The 24978-nt window shown below is 40.3% G+C and overlaps 1 protein-coding gene across 1 annotated transcript in view; it reads right to left on the bottom strand.

Moving 5' to 3' along the window:
• Positions 1-18612, bottom strand: part of LOC104862195 — a 149939-nt gene extending 131327 nt beyond the window's left edge. Inside the window, exons 1-3 of the mRNA XM_010623960.1 lie at positions 18552-18612; positions 15640-15715; positions 13401-13626 (exon numbers count right to left, since the gene is read on the bottom strand). Coding sequence (XP_010622262.1) covers positions 13401-13626; positions 15640-15715; positions 18552-18612 — 363 coding nt within the window. The remainder of the gene's footprint in view (positions 1-13400; positions 13627-15639; positions 15716-18551) is intronic.
• Between the last annotated feature and the right edge of the window lie 6366 nt (positions 18613-24978).

The raw sequence follows: 24978 nt of genomic DNA, 5'->3' as shown, positions 1-24978 counted from the left end.
AAAAAAGAATCCAAAAATTCATTTGGAACCACAAGAGACCTAGAATAGCAAAAGCCATTATAGGCAACAGTCACATGGCACCAGGTGTAACAATTCCCAATTTGAAACTATACTACAAAGCCACTGTGATAAAAACAGCATGGTACTGGCAAAGAAATAGGCCTGAGGATCAGTGGAACAGACTGGAAGACACAAAAACAAATGCAGATGTACTCAGCTACCTCATCTTTGACAAAGGAGCTGACCATCCTCAGTGGAGGAAAGATAGCCTCTTTAATAAATGGTGTTGGAAAAACTGGATATCAACCTGTCACAGATTAAAATTAGACCCTTATCTTTCGCCATGCACTAAATTAAAATCCAAATGGATTAAAGATCTAAATATTAAAACAGAAACATTAAACTTGCTGGAAGGTAAGTTAGGCAGAACTCTGGAAGACATTGGTATAGGAAAAGACTTTATGAACATATCCTCAGTAGCACGGGAACTAGCAGATAGAATCAACAACTGGGATCTCATCTTACTAAAAAGCTTCTGTACTTCAAAAGAAACCATCAGCAGAACTAAGAGACAATCTAGAATGTGGGAAAAAAATTTCTACCAGCTGTTCCTCAGACAAAGGACTATTATCAAGGATATATAAAGAACTCAAAACAAACAGTCCCCCCAAATATAAAGACCCAGTTCAATAATGGGCAACTGAAGTGAACAGACATTTCTCAGACAAAGAAGCAAAAGCAGCAAGTAAATATATGAAAAAATGTTCCACATCACTGGTCATTTGAGAGATGCAGATGTAAACAACACTGAGATTCCACCTCACCCAAGAAAGAATGGCTGCTATCAAGAAATCACACAATAACAAATGTTGGAGGGGATGTGGGGAGAAAGGAACCCTTCTCCATTGTTGGTGGGAGTGCAGACTGGTGCAACCACTATGGAAATCAATATTTAGATACCTCAAAGAGCTTGGACTGGAGGTTCCATTTGACCCAGCCATCCCTCTGCTGGGTATCTTTCCAAGAGAACTAAAAGAATCATATCACAGAGAAGTATGTGCACCCATGTTTATAGCGTCACAGTTTGTAATAGCTAAATCTTGGAAACAGCCTATTTGCCTATCCATTGGAAACTGGATAAAGAAGATGTGGTTTTTCTATAAAAGGGAATATTACTCAGCCATAAAGAACGAGAAAATAGATTCATTCATAGGATAATGGATACATATTGAAGATATCCTCCTAAGTGAAATAAATAAGTTACACATGTGTAAATACCGAATAGTTTCCCTGGTGTGAATAATCTGCAACAATGCATGAGATCCTAATAAGATTACTGACATTTAGAAATGGGAAGAAAGGAGCTAAAGGTGAAGGGAAGGTGGGATGGGTTAGGGAAGAGTAAAAAGGAAAAGAAAAAAATGTGAGAGAATGAGAAGATGAAAATAAAGTGTTTGTAGATGGGGAGGGGAGGAGAGGCTGAAGGGAGGGCAGAGGTAAGAGGAAAAAATGAGAATCAAGACTTGTCATGTAGAGATACAAGATCCCAACAATGAATGTAACTGTACTGTATCCCTAAAATGTACCAATAAACTCAATTAAAGCTGAAAAAAAAAGAAAATATGATGGAAACTGAGGCTTATACAGAATGGACAAAATTGACATACCCTTTCCTTTGTGCCATTGTCTTGAGAACATGCCCAGGCTAATTAACCACAAGACGACAGACACACACAGCAGGCCAAATTCCCCTGATATCCCAGCCAAGTTAATCTGAGGCCAGCCAATAGCCTATTGGTTTTCAGATGGGGGAGCCAACCATACAAAGAGAGTTCTCAAGCTGACTCTCAGGCATATGAGAAACTGATGCTTTCTGTCACATGCCATTTAGGTTTTATGGTGGTTACACTTCATTACTGTGACATTAGATAACTGATACACTGTTAACTCATGCATACTAGTTGTTTCTATCACAGGTACACTGTAATATCATCTCTTCCAATGGTATGTACTGTAAATTATGATTTTCAAACTTTCTTTTATATCACAATCCTCCATAACACCCTGCCAAACATGAACATATACATGTATGCTATATATTTATATGTATGTATCTACATGCAATAGTTTGTGAAATACTATTTATCTTTAACATGTGCAATATAGTCTGCTATTTTTATTCTGTTCTACTCTGCTCTATTCCTTTATATGATTTCCTTTTTCATTCCCTGTACTGGGCTTATTGTCTTTTTGTTTTTTTTCCAGATTTAATTGAGTTTATTAGTACATTTGAGGGATACAGTACAATTACATTCATAGTTGGGATCTTTTACCTCTACATGACAAGTCTTGGTTCTCATTTTTTTCCCCTTGTCCCTGCCCTCCCTTCACCCCCTCCTCCCCTCCCCATATTCAACCACTTTATTTCCATCTTTTCATTATCTCATATTTTTTTTCCATTTTTACTCTTCCCCTACCCGTCCTAAATTCCCTACACCTGTAGCTCCTTTCTTTCAATTTCTCAATGTCAGTAATCTTTTTAGGATCTTCTGTATTATTGTAGATTAATCACACAGGAAAACTATTTGGTATTTACACATGTGTGCCTTATTTATTTCACTTAGGAGTATATCTTCAATATGTATCCATTTTCCTATGAATGAATCTATTTTCTCGTTCTTTATGGCTGAGTAATATTCCATTTTATAGAAAAACCACATCTTCTCTATCCAGTATCCAACGGATGGGCAAATAGGCCATTTCCAAGTTTTGGCTATTAGAAACTGTGCCTCTATAAACATGGGTGCACATACTTCTCTGTGATATGATTCTTTTAGTTCTCTTGGAAAGATACCCAGCAGAGGGATGGCTGGGTCAAATGGAACCTTCAGTCCAAGCTCTTTGAGGTATCTAAATATTGATTTCCATAGTGGTTGCACCAGTCTGCACTCCCACCAACAATGGAGAAGGGTTCCTTTCTCCCCACATCCCCGCCAACATTTGTTGTTATGTGATTTCTTGATAGCAGCCATTCTTTGTTGAGTGAGGTGGAATCTCAGTGTTGTTTTCATCTGCATCTCTTGAATGATCAGTGATGTGGAACATTTTTTCATATATATTCTTGCTGCTTTTACTTCTTTGTTGAGAAATGTCTGTTCATTTCAGATGCCCATTTTTGAACTGGGTCTTTATATTTGGGGGGGCTGATTGTTTTGAATTCTTTATATATCCTTGATAATAGTCCTTTGTCTGAGGAACAGCTGGTGAAAATTGTTTTCCACATTGTTGGTTGTCTCTTAGTTCTGCTAATGGTTTCTTTTGAAGTACAGAAGCTTTTTAGTAAGATGAGATTCCAGTTATTGATTCTATCTGCTATTTCTCATGCTACTGAGGATTTGTTCATAAAGTCTTTTCCTATGCCAATGTCTTCTAGAGTTTTGCCTAACTTACCTTCCAGCAAGTTTAATGTTTCTGTTTTAATATTTAGATCTTTAATCCATTTGGATTTTAATTTAGTGCATGGCTAAAGATAAGGGTCTAATTTTAATCTGTGGCAGATTGACATCCAGTTTTTGCAACACCATTTATCAAAGAGGCTATCTTTCCTCCACTGAGGATGGTCAGCTCCTTTGTCAAAGATGAGGTAGCTGAGTACATCTGAATTCGTTTTTGTGTCTTCCAATCTGTTCCACTGATCCTCAGGCCTGTTTCTTTGCCAGTACCATGCTGTTTTTATTACAGTGGCTTTGTAGTATAGTTTCAAATTGGGAATTGTTATAACCGGTGCCATGTGTTTGTTGCCTAAAATGGCTTTTGTTATCTATTCTAGGCCTCTTATGGTTCCAAATGAATTTTTGGATTCTTTTTTCTATTTCTTTGAAATATCGTGTTGGAATTTCAACTGGCATAACATTGAATGTGTATAGCAGATTTGGAAGTATGGCCATTTTCACAGCGTTGATTCTTCCTAGCCAGGAGCAGGGGATATCTTTCCACTTTTTTATATCCTCAATTTCTTTTTTTAGAGTGCTGTAGTTTTCAGTGTAGTGATCTTTTGCTTCTTTTGTTAGATTGATTCCTAGATACTTCATTTTTTTGGCTGCTATTGAAAAAGGAATTTTTTCCCTTATTTCTCTCTCCGTGTGTCTGTTATTTGTGTATAAGAAGGCTATTGATTTTTGGGTGTTCACCTTGTGTTCAGATACTCTACTGAATCTGTCAATTAAGTGTAGAAGTCTTTTGGTGGAGTTTTTTGGGTCTTCAATGTAGAGTATCATATCATCAGCAAATAATGACAGTTTAACTTCTTCCTTTCCTATCTTTATTGCTTTAATTTCTTTCTCTTGTCTCATTGCTGTGGCTTATGTTTCCAGAACTATACTGAAGAGGAGTGGTGATAATGGGCATCCTTGTCTTGTTCCTTATTTTTATGTGAAGATTTTCAGTTTTTGGCCATTTAATATGATGTTCGCTGTTGGTTTTTCATAGATAGCCTTTATTAACTTGAGGTATAGACCATCTATTCCAATTTTTTGCAGGGTTTTTATCATGAATGGTTGTTGAATTTTGTCAAATGCTTTTTCTGCATCTATTGAGAGGATCATATGGTTTTTGTCCTTGACTTTGCTGATATAGTGTATTATATTTATTGACTTATGTATGTTGAACCAACCTTGCATCTCTGGAATAAATTCCACTTGGTCAGGATGGATGATCTTCTTGATAATCCTCTGTATTTTGTTTGCTAGTATCTTATTAAGGATTTTTGCATCTATATTCATTAAGGAGATGGTCTGTAGTTCTCCTTTTTAGTTGCATCTTCCCTGGTTTGGGAATGAAAGTGATACTTGCTTCCAGGAATGAATTTGGAAGTATTGCTTCCCTTTCAATTTCATTGAAAAGTTTGAAGAGTAATGGCAGAAGTTCTTCTCTAAATGTCTTGTAAAATTCAGCAGGGAATCCATCAGGACCTGGGATTTTCTTTGTTGGTAAATTTTTAATTACATTTTCAATTTCACTTACTGTAATTGGGGTGTTTAAAATATTTTTATCTTCTTTGTTCAACTTTGGTAATTTATAAGTATCTAAAAATCTGTCCATTTCTTCTGCGTTTTCCATTTTATTGGAGTACAGGTTCTCAAAGTAGGTATTCATGATCTTCTGGATTTCTTTTGGATCTGTTGTGACTTTGCCTTTTTCATTCCTGATTGCATGGATCTGAGCCTTTTCTTTTTTTCATAAGATTAGCTAAGGGTTTGTCGATTTTATTTATTCTTTTAAAAAACCAGCTCTTTGTTTCATTTATTGTTTGTATCGTTTTCTTAATTTCTATTGCATTGATTTCTGCTCAGATCTTTATAATTTCCTCTCTTGTTTGACCTTTGGTTTTTTTTCTTGCTCTTGTTTTTCTAGGAGTTTAAGTTTCATCATTAGGTTGTTTATTTGAGCCTGCTCTGTTTTCCTAGTTTGGGCATTCAATGTTATGAATTTTCCCTCTAGAACTGCTTTCATTGTGTCCCATACATTCCTGTATGTTGTACTGGCATTTTCATTGATTTGTAAAAACTGTCTAATTTCTTCTTTAATTTCCTCTGTGATCCATTGATTGTTTAGGAGAGTGTTGTTCAGTTTCCATGTGCTTGTGAAGTTCTTACAGTTTCTTGTGCTATTGATCTCCAGCTTGATTGCACTATGATCTGATAATATACAGGGGATGATTTCAATTCTTTGGCATTTATTCCAACCTGTTCTGTGAGCCAGTATGTGGTCTATCTTTGAAAATGATCCATGTGCAGCTGAAATGAATGTATATTCTGATTTTGTGGGGTGAAATACTCTATAAACATCTATTAAGTCCATGTGTTCCAAAGCTTGGTTCAGTTCTATTTTTTCATTGTTGATTTTCTGCCTAGATGATCTATCAATTTGTGATAGTGGTGTATTTAAATCCCCCACTACAATTGTATTAGTGCTTATTTGGTTTTTCGTGTTACTTAATATTTGTTTTATATAGTTGGGGGCATTTATATTTGGTCCATATATATTTATGATTGTCAACTCTTCCTCTTGAATTGTTCCTTTTACAAGGATATAGTGTCCTTTTTTGTCTCTCTTAATGAGATTTCGTTTGAAATTTACTTTATCTGAGAATAAGATTGCTAACCCTGCTTTTTTCTGGGCTCCTGACGCATGGAGAATTGTTTTCCATCCTTTCACTTTCAGTCTGTGGGCTTCCTTTTGCACTAGGTGTGTTTCTTGTATCCAACATATTGTAGGATTTTGCTTCTTAATCCATTCTGCCAATCTATTTCTCTTGATTGGTGAATTGAGGCCATTAACATTGATGGTTGTGACTGATATATTCTGACTTATTATTATCATGTTATTGTCCTTTTGTGGACTCTTTTAACTTTTTCTCCTGTCTCCTTTTAGTTTCTTGCCTTGCCTATTTGATTTGGTGTTTTGGGCCTCATGGTGTTGAGACCTTCACTGTCCTTTTGTAGGATATTGTTTAGAATTCCTTGTAGTGCTGGTTTGGTGTTCATGAAATTTTTCAGGTGTTTTTTGTCATGGAAGTATCTTATTTCCCCATCTATTTTGAAATAGAGTTTTGCAGGATACATCAGTCCAGGTTGGAGGTTCTTTTCTCTTAGGACTTGGAATACCTCACTCCAGGCTCTCCTTTACCTAAGGGTTTGTGTTGAAAAGTCTGCTGTGATTCTAATGGGCTTTCCTTTGCATGTGATTTGTTTCTTTTCTCTTACTGCTTGTAGTATTTTGTTTTTCTGTTGGATTTCTGCGATCTTGATTATTATATGTCTAGGTGTAGATTTTTTTTTGATCGTGGCTAGCTGGAGTTCTACATGCCCCACTTATCTGTGTGTCTAATTCTTCCCTTCTGTTTGGGAAGTTTTCTGTCATTAATTCTGTGAAGAGCTTTTTCAGGTCATTTGCATTTTCTCCTGCCATTTCATGAATTCCTATCATTCTTATGTTATTTTTCTTTCCATTGTCTAGAAGTTGTTGGATTGATTTCTCATGATCCCTTACTGTTTTTGAGAGACCTCTTTTTTCATGGTCACTGACTGCGATCTATCTTCTATATCTGAAATTCTATCTTTGCAATCTTTTATTCTGTTGTGTACACTTTCAATAGAGTTTTTTATGTCCTGGATATCCGTTTGAAGGATTCCATTTCTTTCCTCTGTTGGGCATTCATTGTTTCCATTTCTTTCTTATGCTGACTCCTCATGGCTTCTATCATGGTCTTGAGCTCATCTATTTTTATGTCAGTTTCTGTTCTAGAGTCTCGAATCATGACTTCATTTTGCTCATCATCTCTATGGTTAACTGGGAAATTATTTCTGATTTGAATTTTTCTAAAGCCTGATTGATCTGTTTTGTTACCTCTTGTGGTATGGGTCCAGGGTATCCTGTTGGTTCATTATCAGACTTTCATCCTCATTTTTCCTACTGTTTGCCATTGGTGGACTAGAAATCTCTCTTTGTGTCTTGCTTAAGTGTTTTTTCATTTTTATTTTTGTTGTTGGGTTGTCCTTCTTTAATTTCTGGGTATTACTTAAATCTTCCTGATATAGTTTTAACTTTTGAGTTTGTAATGACTCATAGACATTCTCATTTTCATAATATCAGAGAAAACAACTCATTAAATCAATTTATCCCAATTGATACATTCAGCAGCCCAATAGGATGAAGCACAGCTTGCAAACTGAACACTTGTGGTAGTCATTAATCTATCACCTTTAATCCATGTGAATTAAATTAATATCAAGAAGCAGCCCACAGTATGTTTGCAGTGAATACGCTTTTCAGTATAGCATCTTTACCATTTAGGATGCGGGGTTCGACTGAGTTAGGATGAGAGGAGTAGATAAGTGAAAGAACTGGAGCAGGTTTGAAGTGAACCCAGAGGATGTAGAATGACCTTACTATCTTTATGAAGCTATTAACTTCAGAGGGCATAGACAGAGTGCAGGAATAAGGAAAAGAATATATCTCCTTAGCAGTAACAGATGCTTGCCTTCCCTTGAAGCTACAGAGCCATGAGTGAGGTAAAATGACTGGAGAAAAGAACATAAAGAAAAAAACAAAACAAAACAAAACAACCCCCCCCCAAAGGAAAAATAATAAAAGAAGAAGTCTGAGTTAGGGCAGGAACAGGAATAAAAAGGGAGATGAGGGATAATATGGTGGAGCAAGAGACTGAGTTGGAGAGAGAGGATAGAAAAAAGAAAGAAATTTTAGGGTGGAATGAAGAAAACAAAAAGAATATAATTTGAGGGGCCTCTTTCAGACTATGTCTCTTTTGTCATGTTTAACAACATGTACAGCCATATGCAGAACCAAATCCCTTGGTCTCGGCTAGCCAATGGCAGGTCCCTGCGACTCAGACTGACCTCAGTCCACAAGGCCTAACTTGAGTTTCCCAACCCGCAGGGTTGAACACCACTCAGCTCTATTACAGGTTTCCCTTGCCCTTTCTTTAAAGATGTTCAAAGTTGGGAGCTCAGAAAACTACCCTTCATGAGCACCTATGCCTCTGCCAAATGGGTCCAAGGACTGGCCCAATCAGGAGGTTTGAGAACGGGGGCGGGGAGCAGCATGTCATGGGTGTGTTTCAAGGGTGCCCGTGTGGCTACCTTCCTTACTGGATGTGGTGGCGTGCAGTCTGGGAGGTCGTGCACCCGCCGGGTGGTCCTGGGTGGGCAGCTGGAGAGACCTCTTCTGGGGTCCTTGGGTCCTTACTCCTGTGCTTATTGTTTACTAGACTGATATCATGACCCACTGGGGGTCAGGACTTGCAGTTTGAAAATCACAACATTCTCTCTCATAAGACTTCGTTGATTTCAACTGAATCAGGAAAAGCTAACAGTTACAAACTTCTTTCGTTTGCTTCTCTAATTCCTGCCTCTTGGATCTAACCTCATCCTCCAACACCTTAGAGACATGACAATGACTATATCCTTTGAGGACTGTTTGATGAGTCACTATTCTTAGTTCTAAAAATAGAAGCATCCTTTGCATTGCTGCCTATAGTGTGCCATCTGCCCGCACCCAGTGTCAGACCTGCCCTTAGAAGCAAGAATATTCTGAGTCTTCCCAGACCAACAACGTGATGTTGAGAATAGGGCATTGCCACACAGTATTCATTACTGGCTCTCTTTCAGGAGCAGGGTATGGCATACAGTAGCTTCTCAAAAAACACCTGTTAAATGAAACTGAAATGGCTTCACGCTTCCAAATTTTAGTTTATCTCTAAGGGAAAGAAATTTGACCTGGTTGTTTCCAGCTTTAAAAATCTAAGTATCATCAACCAAATCTGACTGCCTAAATAGGTGGAATCTATGATTTGCATATGATCTGTCCCCTGTAGGTTCATGTGCTAGAATCCTGGCCCCAATGTGGCAGCAACAGGAGGCGGAGCCTTTAAAGGGCAGGGCCAAGTGGGTCATAGGAATTCCAATATCATTAATAGACTAATGTTTTGCAGGAGTGAGTTGGGTCTTATGATTGGATTAGTTCCAGAGACTGTGTTGTTATACAATGAGGCTGCTCAGTCTCTTTTATAGGTGGCTGGCTCCCTTTCTCTTTCACTGCCATGTTGTGATGCAGCCAACAGATACCTGGTATACAGTGTCTGAATCTTCAGTCACCAGAACTGTGAGCTGAATAAACTCCTTTTCCTTTTACGTTATCCAACGTTGAGTATTTTGTTACAGCAGTATAAGACAGGCTAAGACAGAGGCATAGCCAGCTACTGTATGTGGTGCTTTAATTGTGTCAAGAATGGTTCCCTGCTTACAGATGCTGTCCACTGACTGTACCAAATGGCCCAACTGCAGGTGCTTTCCTAGGCGCTGAGGTACTCAGGCCCTCTGAAATGCAAGTAAAGGTGAAAGTAAAGCTATTGTCAGTCTGTTACATCAGACTGAGAAAGAAACTTCTATAACTTTTGCTGGGAGCAGGTCTTAAGGGAAGGGGCATGCTACATGAAGGAGCTGACCCAGGATGGTGGGGTAACAAGTTTAGAGTCTCCAGAGATGAAAAGAATCTGAAGACACTCGTGATAAACTCACAGCAGCTCACACATCCTGCTGCCTGCTCTCTTCCCTGGGCTTTTTCCCACTGTCTGTCAGAAAATAAGTGAGTGGTAAAGCTGAGGATGTCTTCATCTTCTGCACTTAAAGCCAATATTCTGTTCTATGAGCAACCCTGACTCTTGTATGTTCTAACACAAATTAAAAATAGATACTGTATGCCTATTTCCCTGCAGCTAATTTAAATACATATCACTTTTAGGCCATCACTTTTTCTTTGAAGTGGCATCATCCCACATCCTCCTGCACAGCCCAGACTCAGCCCCAGTTCATATGTGACTTGTGGGGGGAATTTCTGATCATGTTACCATTCCAAAATGGCAACAAGGGGCTCTAGGCCTCAGAGACACCTACTAAAGCCAGTCAGTCACAAGCAATAGGGCTGGGGGAATGGCACTGCCAAACTAGTTGTTAATCTAATTAGCAAAGGCTTAAAATCCATCCTGGGTTATTTATGTGTCTTAGCTATGCTGAATAATGGTGATATGAACATAGATGAACAGATATCTCTTCAAGATCCTGACTTTGATTCTTTTGGGTATATACCCAGGGGTGGAATTGCTTGATCATATGGTAGGTCTATTTTTAATTCTTTGAGGACTCTCCATAAAATTTCAGTTGTGCAAAGTGCATTAGTTCTAGAAATCTGCTGTGTAAAGCAATTTAGTACTTAGTATCAATGGTACTGCATTGTACACTTAAAAATTTTGTCAGTAACATGGGTTTCATATTCTCACTACCCACAGAAAAAAGGGACATGAGGAAAATTTTAGAGAAAATGAATATGCCCATTTTCCTGATGTTGGTGATGGTTTCATGGGCACAATGATATGCCTATATTCATCAGATTATGTATGTTAATGTATGGTAACATGTATGTATGTTATTTGCAGTTTACTCTACAACCATTAAACCTCAATAAAGCTGTTTTAAAACAAAAACCCAGGCTGTCTGCAAAACACTGAGACATGAAATGTGGCTCTGCCATCCTTTGATGGTTACCAAAACTTCCTCACTTCATTCCAGAAGACAATTGAAAGGTTTGATGGGTGATGGGAAAGTTGGTGTAGAACAGATAACAGCTACATGCATTGACTCAAGAGATGACCAGAAACAGTCTCATTCCTATGAAGCTCCACCATGGCTGTGAGTCTCATCACATGGATGCAACAGGTTAGACCTTCTTGACTGCATTTCATGGTTTAACACTCACAAAACAAAAGCTTCACAATCTACTTTTTATAGTTAGACCATGTGTTTTAACATTGTCTGTTTTCTGAAACTATTTTGGACACCAGTAATATCTCAGTAAATCCATTTCCTGACTGTGCATCTTTTTCTTTATCTTGGTTATTTTTCTCATTGTTGAGATAAGACACCTGACACTCACAAGTTAAAGGAGGACAGGCTTATTTAGCTCACAGTTTGTAGAGGCTTCAGTCAATGGTTAGTTTCAAAGCAGGGTGGCAGGGCAGAGGGGCACCACAAGGGACAAACAGTCCACAGCATGGCAAAGTGGGCAGAGGCAGAAAGCAGCAGCAGCAGTAGCAGCCTCAAATCAATAGAAGCAGCAGCAGCCTGCCTCTCCCTTTTGTCCCTTCTGGGCTACCCGACTTTTGGGTGGTGCCACACATTCCCAGGGTGGGCCTTCCCATTATACATACTCAGACCATGCTAAACCAATCAGTGGACTAATTCAGTAATCACACAACATATCACACTCTTAATCCCAGCATCACACCCCTAATCCTAGTGTCACACACCCTAGATCCAGCCATCATTTATGACCACATGAGGCTTTGGGAAGACGTCTAGGCACAATCATAACACTCACAATATAAAGATCCCCACTCTAAGAAAAACCCTTTTGAAATGTTACCCACATGAGTCATCAAGGCAAAAAGAACAAAACCCAATTTTTACCACCCTCACTGGTCAGCAGAAGTCCTATTCCTGTTTCTCAGGCCCCATGTACTTCCATAAGTTGAGTGCCTTGATTTGTGCTGTTTCTTCCAGGTGAGTAGCCCCAACATTAAATGGCCACGGAATAATTCTTATCCATTAAGGCCAATTTCAAGTGCTACATTCTCTGTGAAGCCTTCCATGTCCCCCAAGTCAGAAGTAATTTCTTCCTCCTTGTATTAAGAAGATGTAGCTTTTGGATACATGTTTTTCTCTCTGTATTAGTCAGCTTTTCCACTGCTGGGACAAAATACACAATGGATAAAAGGTTTGTTTGGCTCACAGTTTCAGAGGTTTTGGTCCATGGTAGGTGGCTTCATATTAGAAACATCACGATGGAAGGACATGACAGTGGAAAGCCACTTACTTCATTGTAGCCAGGAAGCAGAGAGAAAAGAGTTACACTCTTCAAAGGCATGCCCCCAACTACCTACTTCTTCCAACTAGACCTCACCTCCAACAGTTCCTTTAGCTACGAACTCATCAGAGGGTTACTGCCCTTAGTAAATTAATCTTTGGTTCACACTTCATGTTTAGACTCTAACACTTTCCTACTGAATTCCTGCTTCCTAAATATTAGCCATGAGAATCTGCACAGATATTGCTATTTCTATTATTAATTTAGTATTTTTCTTTAAATAGCCTTGCTTATTTTACATACTACCTTCTTTAGCCTCATTCTAGACAAGAGTAATAATGAAATCATGGATTTAATGTTCTTGTTATATTCCTAGCATACATGAACATAAAAACACTTTTTTAAATAAAAAAATTTCACCATGGTAGCACCTAAAAACATCTTATTAGAGGAAAAACTGGAGCAGCTGTCTAAAGTCTTCAGGGTCTAGAATTTGTTAAATTTGCCTTTTCTCTGGGGCTCAGTTGATGTTGCTGCTCCATAAATGTTTGCTGAATTGAAGCCAAGTGACATGGATCACTGGAATTTTTTGCACCCATAACATACTAGTATGACTTTGGTTTATCCAGAGGTAACTCCCTCATGGGAAAGAAAAGAATGGAACCGGTAAGGAATTGGTGATTGAAAAGGAGATGTTTCCAGAGATGAGGAGAGAAGCATGTCAAAGCCAGGTGGGCTGTAAGAGGTCCTCTGGAAGGGGTGCCAGTGGGCGAGGGATGGTTACAGATCATACCTGAAGGGAGGTAAGACCTGACGGAAGAGACTGCCATATATGTAATAGGGACCCTAGCTTTTCACTGCATCATTGGCAGCGGCTGATCTGGTCCTGCTTGAGGATTACAGACCAGTCCTAGGGGCCTGCCTGATAGACTGCCCTGGCCATCTGCTTGAGGCCCACTTACCTTTCCCTGGCTCAGGCTCTGTGCAAGGTCTGCGTGGGGCGGTGGCGTCCTCCCTGCTGTCAGCTCTTCTATGCCCACTGAGTGGCTGTGCTTCCTCTGGCGTGTGAGGCAGGCTGGCAGTTCCTCCTTCTGCAGACCTTGGTCTACCCAAGGCTGAGGCCCAGCGGGGCAAATGTGAGCTCGAATAATCACTGAGTTTCCCAGGATTGCCGCTGAGTTCAGGATGCTGTACACAGGCACAATCCCATTAAGATTCTCTGAAAAGACCTAGGGGCCACTCCAACCCACATTCAGTTCTCTATGAGCAACCCAGATAGCCACAGTATCAGAGGTGGCTTCAAAAGGAAGAAAGGACTTTTAGGGTGTGGAGACGAGATCTCTGACTCAATTGACCACTGAAGAAAGAATCAAGCTGAACACTTCCCACCTTGCTATGACAAAAAAAAAAGCAAGAAAAGAAATGGACTCCAGTACCAACCCTTGTAACTATTTTCAGTTCTCAACAGACAGTGTAATGAGGAAGCATAAAAATATTAAGGCAAACTCTGTGAAAAATGAAGGATTGTAATTAAATCAAGTTTACAACAAAGTGAACCTGACATATACTTCATGATAATCTTTTTATTGTAGTGCGTGGTGATTAGATATAAATGACAGGACGTTTAAGCAATAATCCTAATTACTGTTAATTTTACAACAGTGTTACAGGGGCTGCTGAGAAAAATTCCTAAAGGTGCCTGTGATTACTGTCTTTTCTATTAGTGTTTCCATCTTAAGCAAACAGAGGCAATAATAGATTTCAGACTTCTTATCTTAGGCAATGAGCTCTTTTGTATCTGTACTTAGAGCAATACCTGCTAGTCTCTTACTTGACTTTCTCAGTCTTAGAGATATTGCTTGCTATGTTTTTTTTAAATACAGACTTTAGGAAGAAACTCATCTCTTTGGTTGAAAAATAAGGCAGAAAAACTTTGTAATTTCTTTTTATTTTCCCCAAAATTTTGGATCTGAGAAAAAGAAACAAGAGGTAGACCAGTTATCCCTTGAGTGGCACAGCTGCCAGTGAAAACTAGATTGTGATTTTCCTTTCTGTGTCACAGAGAAGTATGGCTGCTTTCAAGGGACAGGATTATTGGGTAATAAAAAAGAGCGCCCCCTTAGGAAGAAATCTTGATGCATCTTGTTAAAGCCTGGGTGTTGCATGGACCCTGAATATAAGAAAAGATACTACAGAAAAAATAATACAGAACCACCCTTTGAAGGCTCCCTTATGCTTAGTGAAATTTTACTTCATTGGTTGAATAAGATTATAGCATTTATCTCTTTACTAATGGCAGGCCCTACACACCAGTAAGCCAAGCTGGGCTTTACTGTGGTGAGGTGAAGAGAAGGGAGGAGAGCAGGAAGTCCACTGAATGGAGTAGGATCTGGAAAGGAGGGGGTTTGAAAAGAGGGAGGGATGATTTGAGATCATGGAACACTTCAATGGAGCACTTTGGGAAACCAAAATTAGAGCAATGGGTCTCTGCAGGAAGGATCCCAAGAGATTCCATTTGAAATGGAAACATTATAAATGCACCCCTTTGTTTCCTTGAACAATAGAGTATAGAGAAATGTTGTAAGGCTGACAATAATTAATTATCCCCACTGTGAAGTAGTGATCATTACAGAGCCTATCTTGTTGAGTGAGTAAATGTTATATGTATCTGGTATTTAGAACAGTAGAAGATGCATAGTCAGTACTCCACAAATATTAGCTATTGCTGTTTTTTTTTATCTGAAATGTCCCCAAAGCTGTGTATTAAAGTCTCCAGCCTGTGGTATTATTGGAAGATGGTGGAACATTTCAGAGGTAGAACCAAATGCGAGGATGTTAGGGCATTGGGAGTGCACCCTTGACGGACTCCAGCCCTTCCTCTCTCTCTTTGCTTGCTGGCCATGAGGTGAGTAGCTTTGCTCCACTGAACCCTCCTTGAGATGATGTCACCTCACCACAGGCCCCAAAACAATAGAGCCAACTAGCCATGGACTAAAATCTCCGAGAGAATGAGCCAAAATAAACCCTTTTATGTTGATTATCTCAGGTATTTCAGCACAGGGGCAGAAAGCTAACACAGCTATTGGCATCCTTTATTGTTATGATCATGGATTGCTGTTCTCATTATTTAGGCCAGCTCCTCCTCCTTCTGTGCTATGAGAGGCTCTCCAAATGCTCATGAGTCTCCTGTCCACAGCTGACCTGATGACATATAAAGGGTGTCCGCCAACCTGAGGACTATTGAAAAGATGGGTTGGGCCAGTGTGAGTCTCAGTGGCTAAATTAGCACAGCACATTGGAAAAGTGTTCAGAGGATAGTGGTGCAGCAGAAATAAATAGACACAATGTGTGAGCTGAGTTCTGTGAGCAGTGGGACTCCAGAGAAGCAACTTTGAGCTATTTTTTCATGGATCTCTAGGTAGCCTTTGAACCCAGACCCACTGCTCCCTGCAAGCCAAGGGCCAGCTTAAGACTTGTCTGTTTTAAAATCACCGGGAAATTCCCTGTTCCTCTACCTGAGATCCCACCACAAAGGGCTTGAACTACCTCAAAGGCATTTCTGTTCTTTGCAATACAAAGAGCCAAGATGAAGGAACTAATTGTCTGTCTGTGAAGAGTTGACACATACTTCCCATTTTCTTCTCTTTATTGTTCTGTTGCATCTATATTTTCTACAGTAACCTTATATAATTTATAATTTTGTATAATAAATATTTCATAAATAACCACCCACTTTAAAACCACTCACTTAATAACCACCCCCTTGTAGCAAGCAGAAGGTAGTATAGGAAATACTAATGAACTCTAGGCCAGATCTGTGTTTTTAGGGTTTCCTCATTATCCAAGCATGTGACCATGGCCATGCTACCTGGCCCGTTGAGCCTGATCCTAAAATGAGAAGTTGGGAAACTCCAAGCTCATTTCAAATGCTATTGGTATCCATGTTATCATCTTATTTAGCGGAATCTGCCCATCAAACCACAGCTAGTGCTCAAAGGGTGGCTTACTCCAGAGTCAGACTCTGTTCCATGGTGGAAGGTAACCCTTCCTAAGTAGGGGTGGGCCCAGTGACAGCGTTGTTGGAAACCTTCACTCACTCTTTAATCATTCTCTTACTTTTACCAACATCTATTTTGGGCATAGCCTATACCAGACATTGTGCCAGATGCTGAGATGATGAAGACAAAACAGAGGCCAGACAGGTGAGCCAGTAAGTTTAATAATGTGTTAAGTGCCAACTTGTCATATAGCAACATAACAAAGAATTTAACTCTGGTGAAGCTGGGGTGGGAGGTGCTTTCTGGAGAAGCCCTTGAAGAGATAAGTCAAGCTTTCCAGACAGTCAAGGGATTGTGCATTCCAGGAAGAGACAGAGTAAATAGAACAGTGCAAAGGCAAGAAAGAGCTGAATATTGATGGAATGATGGAGCTCCTAGTGGTTACACATGGAGAAGTTTTGGTGTAAGCCAGGGAGGACAAAGAGATGAGACCAACAAATTCCTGGGAATTAGAGCCTCAGCATATGTTGTACTAAGGAGGATGGATATCATTTTTAAGAAAATGAAAACTACCTCAGCAAGATATTTCTCAAAGACCATTCTTTCTGCAGTATGGAAACATTGGAAGGGACAGAGACCATTGGCAGGAGCCGAGGACAGACCTACAGAGTGTCTGAATGAAAGCAAGGTCTGAATCACAGTGTGGGCTGAAAGAATAGGCTTCCATGGCTGGAGACTGGGGAAGAGAAAGCATGGTTCCAGGGTTCTAACTGAAACAAAGGGTGAAAGGATCTCAGAAAAACAATAAACAAAAGAAGATGTGCAGTTTACAATAATTGACTCAAAGCTCCTTTTGAGACACTCAAATGGGAAGATCCACTGGAAAACAAGAAATTATTCAAGAGAGTTGGGAGAGACTGCTCAGAGTGGGATGAGTCTACTCCCTGAATGGAACCGTGGGAGAGGCTGGATGGAAATTATTGGTTCTGTTGTTCTCACTGAGAAAGGTCAGCTTTAGTGAAGGCCATGTGCACAAGGGATCAACCATCTGATGGTAATGGTCAAGGATAGCACTTTAGAGGAGATTGTGCACACAGCATAAAAGAAAAAGTATTAGAGCTTGGGAGCAGATACTGGAAAATATGGAGCAAGAAGTTTTAAGAACAAGGGAAATGAGAGGAAAGGGTGAATCCCAGAGCCAGAGACATTGGGGCTCAAATTAACACAAGGCTTGAGGGTGGAGATCCTGCTCTTCCTAAAGATCCAGAGCAGTTTTCCTGGCCACAGGATCTTTCCTTTTGGCTGCCTGCTGGCTCCTGATCTCAGTGTGTCAAATGCTACTTCACCCTTGTTTCCCTTACCATTCAACTAGCTTTCCAGTCTTTGACATGGAAGTGCTTTTTATTCTTTTCTCTCCCTATTCACCTGAAAGTGGAACCAGCCTCTCAAACTCAGTTTAGTCATGATTTTATTCTTTCCTCTCCTCCCTCCCCTTTATCCACTCAGTTCCCATTCATTATTAAAAATTTTTCAGTGGCTTTTCCACCAGGAAATAACATGATTCAGGCTCCTTTGACAATGCATTTAAATTAGTATTGACCTATTTAAATGGAACCACCCCTCCCCTAGATCTCTTTATGAGACCTGCCTGCCTGTGATTCTGCTCCCAGAGCTCTCCCTCCTTCCCCCTCATATCTCCCTGTGTCTCTGTCTCATCCTTCTTTTCTTATCAACAAATGTTAGCAACCAGCACCCCTTTGGTCCTTATCAGAAAGATCCATTGTGCCCAGCTTTCCATTACCAACCAGCCAGCGCCCTCCGGTGGGCCTGAGGATGCCCTCCCCTGCTCTGAGCACCAGAGGCTATGGGTAGAGTTCTCTTCATCTGCTCTCCACAGCTCCTTCACATGCCTCCCTGTGCATCTCCCAGCCTTACTGAAACACAGACGCAGGAGGGACACTGAAGAAGGCCTGTCAAACAGGGGTTTAAATAAAGCTAAGCAGTTCAGACAAGAACTAATCCAAACCACCGCAGGGGTGCACTTGTGTGGCAGCCAGATCAGAGCCAAGGCAAATGCCTGGGCTCCCTGGAATTCTGTCTGCAGAATGCACTTACAAGGCTGGAAGACAGCAGCGGCCTGTTTCAGATCATAAGCTTGCATGCCCTGGTTGCCCATGGCAACCCAGCTGTGCTGGAGTGCTAGCATTTGTAAATGTGTGTGGGCTTAAAATTGTATTATTGATTCTGTCTGAAAGACGATAGTCTGATTTGTATATAGCTCTGAATAAATTACTCATTATCCTTCACAGCCATCAGAGTATGAGCTTCCCTCTTGTTTTCTTTCTTTCTTTTTTTTTTTTGAAAGAGACAGCAAATTGTGTCAGCAGATGTGAAATGAAATGTTTCCCATAACAACCATACTAGAGAAATCAACATCCAGGGCACCCACCCGGAAAGCAGTCCAGCATTACTGAATAAATAACAAATGAATTTTGGAGGGATAGAACCTGCACTAGGTAATATACTCCAAAGGGACTCTAAGGTGCAGCTTGAATTACAGTGAGGAACAGCCAGGAATAGAGGGAAATGGAGATTCACCTTGCATGCAGTTGATTTAACATGAACCCAGGCTTGCTTTTCTGTTTTCTTCCATGTGTAATAAAAGGTTAAGTATTGCTCTGGTCCTCACCTGGTATTCATGTTCATTGCTCCATAACTCTGCATATCCTCCGAAAAAAGGAGTCATGTTTTGCCCTTGACCTTGGGCTTGGTCTTGTGCTTGCTTCGAATAATTTGAAAAAGTGGCAGTGTGCCACTTCTGGGCCTAAATTTTAAAAGGACAAGAGCTACCCTCTTGTACTTCATCATTATAAGAAGAGCCTGCCTCAAGGAGTTCCTGCTCTTCCAGCTGGGACCCCAGTAAATACATGTGAGGCAGAGTCATCTCCATCAAACCCAGCCAGATTGAGAACTTGAACTACCAAGCCTAGACCAGCCACTCCAGCCAAACTGCAGAGTAAGATAAAAGAAATTCTCATCGCTGTGCAACATCAAGATTTTGCAGGAGCTTATTAAGCAGCATTAGCTGACTAGAATCATCTTCCATCTTCACAATATGATGGCAGTCAGTGCTATACTTTGAAGATGGCTTATGTCCCCCAAGGGTCCACTGTGGTTAAAGGTTTGTCTGTGAGGTGAAGGTAATGGGAAGTACCATGGAATATTTGGGAGGTGGGACCTGGCTAGAAGATCCTTAGGTCACTGGGGGGAGTAACGTAGTTAACATGTGACCCTTTGAGTTCTTCAGAGAGTACTTATATAAAAGGAATAAGCCTGGCCCTAGCCCTTTCTCTACTCCTGGTTCAAGATATAATTATATGCTAGCTCCTCCACCTGCTCCTCCCCTCGCTTTGTACACCTTGAGGTGATACAGCTAAGAAGTGGACTTTGCTGAGCCTGTGCTATGCTGTTTGGATTTTCAAATTCCAAAACGGTGAGTTAAAGAAACTTGTTCATACATTACAGTTTCAATTCATATTGGGCATTCCTTGGCATTATTGCCCTGAGGAGCATTCTGGAGGCCAAGGCATCTATGAGCAGCTCTGAGTATGTTGTAAGATTCTACTGCACTCCTTTCATGCTTGTAGAAGTCTTGCCAAAGAATGGATGGGAATATGTTTCAGTATGCGAGGGCAAATGGCATTATGCCACTTCGAATGCACTGTGACCATCCATCTCAGAATAAACACCATTATCAGAATACCACATAGTATTATCCTTATGCTCTTTCCAACCTCCATGTTTTCACTCTTCAGCTAAGACATGACCTGTATGAGTAATTCAATCAAATTTCATCAAATGTTTGTAGAGTACCTACTATTTGCTGGGTCTTTAGAATAGCATATGAGATACTGTGATGAATAAAAGACAAGGTATTTGGGGAAGACAAGAGTCAACACTGACTCCTAGGATTCTGTCTTAGACCACTAGGCAGACAAAGGTGCTACTTATTAAGATGTAAACACCCAAGGAGTTGCTGTTTGTGGGGGTATAAAAAGCTCTATTTTGTACATGTCACAATTGAGATGTTTCTGGGAATGAAGGGAGAGGTGTCAAGTCCAAAGTTTGATGTCCAAATACAAAGTGAAAGGAGGGGTAAGGTTGCCCAGGATGGAAATAACATTTAAAACCAGAGGACTGCATGGGATTTTCTTCGCAGAAACTACACAGAAAGAAAAGAAGAGGGCCTACACTGAGTCCCAGGAAATCCCAAAATGTAGAGGATAGGTAGAGGAAGTGGAGTAGCAACAGGAACTACAAAAGAGAGAGGGCAGAGCCAAAGGTATATATAATGAAGATGCTGGGGCTTGTCTATGCCTTTCTATCCAGCAGCCATTCCTCTCATCTTTCCCTGGCTGACAGAACTCTGCCTTCATATAGGTAAGAAAAAAGATTCTCTCTAACTCAAGGGGAGAGTCAAGGGATCACAGCCACCATGGTAACCCACTCTCCTCACTGGATTGGGTTTAGACGTGAGAATGTGACACAACATTGGCTAATTAGATGTGAATAGAATTCTACTGGGTAGCTTTTGGGAAAGGTCTATGTTCAAGATGAAAAAGAAAACTGAGCTCCTTTCCCACCTGAGATTTGGGCTCTAGATGAAGATGATGCAACTGTCTTGCAACCAGAATAATTGTGGGGTCAAAGGCCTAATTGGGCCAGGCATGGTGGCGCGCACCTGTAATCCCAGCATTCTGGGTGGTTGAGACAAGTGGATAACATTTTCAAGCCCAGGTTGGGCAACTTAGCAGAACCCGTCTCAAAATAAAAAAATAAAGAGGACTGAGGAGGAAGCTCATTGTGAAGGTCTTAGATTCAGTTCATCATGTTGGGGTGGAGTGGGGTGCTGATGAGGTGGAGCAATCCGGACAATTAGGGCAGAAAGAATATTTGACTTGAATCACATTGAATTAACCACCTGTGGAGGATTCTCTACCACTGGCTTTAAGTTGCACTCTGGCAATTAATTTTTTCAATGTTTAGGCCTTGTGGGTTTTCTACGACTTACAGCCAAGAGCATGTTAAGTTGTACTCGTGGTTTAACAAGACCAGGTGACATTTAACTTATAATTTAAGGTTCCTTTTACCTTATTTTGTAAATAATAGTTATGCAGTCTTTTAAGTGTATCATTTTCCAATGTTGACACTAACTTAACATTATATTTGCGGTTTGTTTCTTTCAACTGTCAAAAGTCAAATTTTTCTTCCAAGTTAAGAGAACACAGTGGACTCTCAAGTTACAATCGACCTGACATATGAACAATTTGGGTTACGACCAAAATTTTAGTTTTAATTTATGAGCAAAGTCTCGAGTTATGATCCAAATGCCAGCTTCTTGCACTTCCAGATGGTCTCAGATACAAATTTCACCCTTAAAGAATCCTGGAAGGAACATCACACCATCCTTTTTCCTGTGCGGGGTTGAGAAATCCTGGACCAATGTTTCTCTAAGGACATTGAGATCTGCCTGGAAGAAAGTGTGGCCTAAAATTATACAGGAGAGAGACTTTGAAGACAATTCACCAACTTGAGTTACCACCAGTCCTTGGGAATGAATTGAGTTCGTAAGTCAAGAGTCCACTGTATCTTAGTTTAGTCACCTCATAAGAAATGGACTGCTTTGTATTACAGCATTTCACTAACACCAGGCAAATAAGGAATGGCCAAAAGCCTGAGCTAAAAATATTCTAGAACTTACTTTGTTGTGGACATGGAAAAGATAAAATTTGTGATAGAGCAATATGATAGAAAATGTAGATGCCTAGTGGTCAGGACAAGAACAAGATATGCCCTGAAGTCAAAATGTTGGAAATGGCATTTATAACCTTCATTAGCCGTATTCTTAGTTGAGGAGTCTGTATCTTCAAATGGTTCAGGAGGTCCTTAAAGCTTTTTGGATAGTGTTCTATTTAATAAGTGCTCTGAAAGAGCTTTAGTTTTACATTCATCGAGAGTTCTCATGATAGTCTCAGGATTTACTCAAATTCAAGTTTTTTTTTTTGAAGTGCAAATAATTTATCAAGGCAGAGGCTCTGACGACAGGGACAAAATTCCTTGGCAACAGGCGATTACACACACAGAGCCAGGTGTATCGCTATTCATGTCTCCCGAGCTGAGGGGGTGTGCGGTCAGGCTCCACAATGAATGCAAAAAGCCTCTCTCTGTCTTCTCCTGATGAGCAAAGCCTGCTCCATTGACAATGCAAATAGTTACCATATACAACCCTTTTGTATAGGAAACAGCTCTGTGCCTGGTCTCTGGCTCAGAGAATTCTGGAAAAATCTACTATATTAAGAATAAATCAAGGAATAAAGATAAATTTTTCTTACCTGTTAACATCAGATGCTTCTAACCTTCCCAAAGCAGAACTTGTTCTCCTTCCTTTCCAGTTCATGGTAGCAGAGAGCAAAGCCTCCCAGGGACTCTTATTAGCTAGAATTGTGTCCACTTGGTCCTTTGGAGCAGTTTCTAATGATGATAGAGGTGCTGGTGAAGAAAACTGTGCTGTCTTCTTGCCAGGAGCAGTCAGTGCTGATGAAGTCTACCCCGGACAGAGGCTCTCCTTCCACTGTGAGTGCCAGGGTTTGTAACTGAAGTACCAGGGAGCTTTCTCCTCCCACTGTCCCTCCCTAGGTTCATTAATCCTATCACAGGTGATGGTAATTTATGCTCCTTTGAGGTCAAGGACAGGGTAGGTGACATCAGGAGGAAAACAACTCTAGTACGGAAAGTTCCCCAGTTAGGATGTGATCACTCGTAATCATATATTTTGATTATTTGGGTGCCATCTGTTGTCTAAGACAGAATCTTTGAGATTACCAAGTCTTAATCCTCCCCTACTTCCCCATCTCAGACAGCAGCTCCGTTCTTTCAGTATCTCAGGGCAAAGCGTTCAGAATCATTTTTCTAGCTAAAACATACAGTCCACCCACCAGCCTTTTCCTCTCTATCTAAATAGTACTATGTCCACTTAAACCCATCCCTCCTACTTTCTTCACCAGCATCTTCTAGGTTTGGAAACCCATGTCTCTCATTCGGACCTGGACCTAACCTCCTAATTGCTCTCCCTGTTTCAATTTCTGCCTCCCTGTACAATCATATGTAGAAAGCTGTGATCTTTAAATCAAACTTTGGATCATGTCCATTCTCTACTCAAATTCCTGCCACTCTTCTCATCTAATTCAAAGTAAAATCCAAAGACATTAGCATGGCTTCTGAGGCCTCACATGGCCTCCCTATCTCCCTGTCTGACCTTACCTATCACTGGTGGGACCACACTGACCTTTTCTGAGATCTGGCAGAGCTCTGAACTTTTCCCTTTACTTAGAAGCCTCTCCCCTGAGGTAGCCATAGGGTTCTCCCTCCTCCCTCCTTTCCACTAGCAGTGATTCTTAATGCCATCTTAAAGAGAGGACTTCTTTGAAAACACTACCTAAACCAGCAATACTTGGGCCTCTCAATCCCCACAGCTAGCTAAATTTTTCCTCACAGTCCTGAATTTTGCATTTTATTATTTACATGGTATGTCATATATGAAACACATATCTGTGTCATATGTATTATTTGTATTCATTTCTATACATACAGTGGTACATCATTATAGCCTATATTTACCTATTAGTTTATTATCAATTTTATTCCTCGAGAAGATAACTTTATACATTTTTCTGATGAATCCCCAGAGCCTGTAACTGTGTCCTGAGCAGTTTAAGAATGAATAAATAGTACTTTACAATTTGCCTCTTGCTTCCAAATACTTCCTCTGCTTCACCTTCGTAATAACCTCTTGAAATGTTGTGAGCTTCATTTACACAGGAGGAACGAAGCCCAGAGAAGTTGTGACTCACCTGAGATTTTACAGTCAGTAAGTGACCCTGACATTTCTAGTTTTGCTATGGGCTGGCTTAGCAATCTATCCTGACTGTGGGGTCTTTGAAACGCGCTATGCCTTGGCCTTTCCTCCATTTTTTTCAGCTTTAATTGAGTTTATTGGTACATTTTAGGGATACAGTACAGTTACATTCATTGTTGGGATCTTGTACCTCTACATGACAAGTCTTGATTCTCATTTTTTCCCCTTACCCCTGCCCTCCCTTCACCCCCTCCTCCCCTCCCCATCTATACAAACGCTTTATTTTCATCTTTTCATTCTCTCACATTTTTTTCTTTTCCCTTTTTACTCTTCTCCTACCCATCCCACCTTCCCTACACATTTTTATAAAAAAGAGTGGAGATGGTCTATCGTTAAGTACTATACATGAGATCTTATCCAGCATAGAACTCTGATACCAAGTCTTCCAGATAAAATTAGCAATGGTGGACGTGTTCATAGTGGGGGTTTGTGGATTGGTTTGTGTTGTCCCCGTCCTTCCCATATTCTTCTTCAGCTCACAGCAACTCTATCCCATCCAAAGTCCGTTCTATTTCAGTAGGTGGGCTGACTTCTTTCTCTGCCTTACTCCTCTCACAAGTCACCATT

The sequence above is a fragment of the Fukomys damarensis genome, unplaced genomic scaffold (assembly GCF_012274545.1).
Source record: "Fukomys damarensis isolate Sample0158 unplaced genomic scaffold, DMR_v1.0_HiC HiC_scaffold_38, whole genome shotgun sequence".
NCBI classification, from domain to species: Eukaryota; Metazoa; Chordata; class Mammalia; order Rodentia; family Bathyergidae; genus Fukomys; species Fukomys damarensis.
This window is presented reverse-complemented; position numbering and strand designations above follow the sequence as displayed.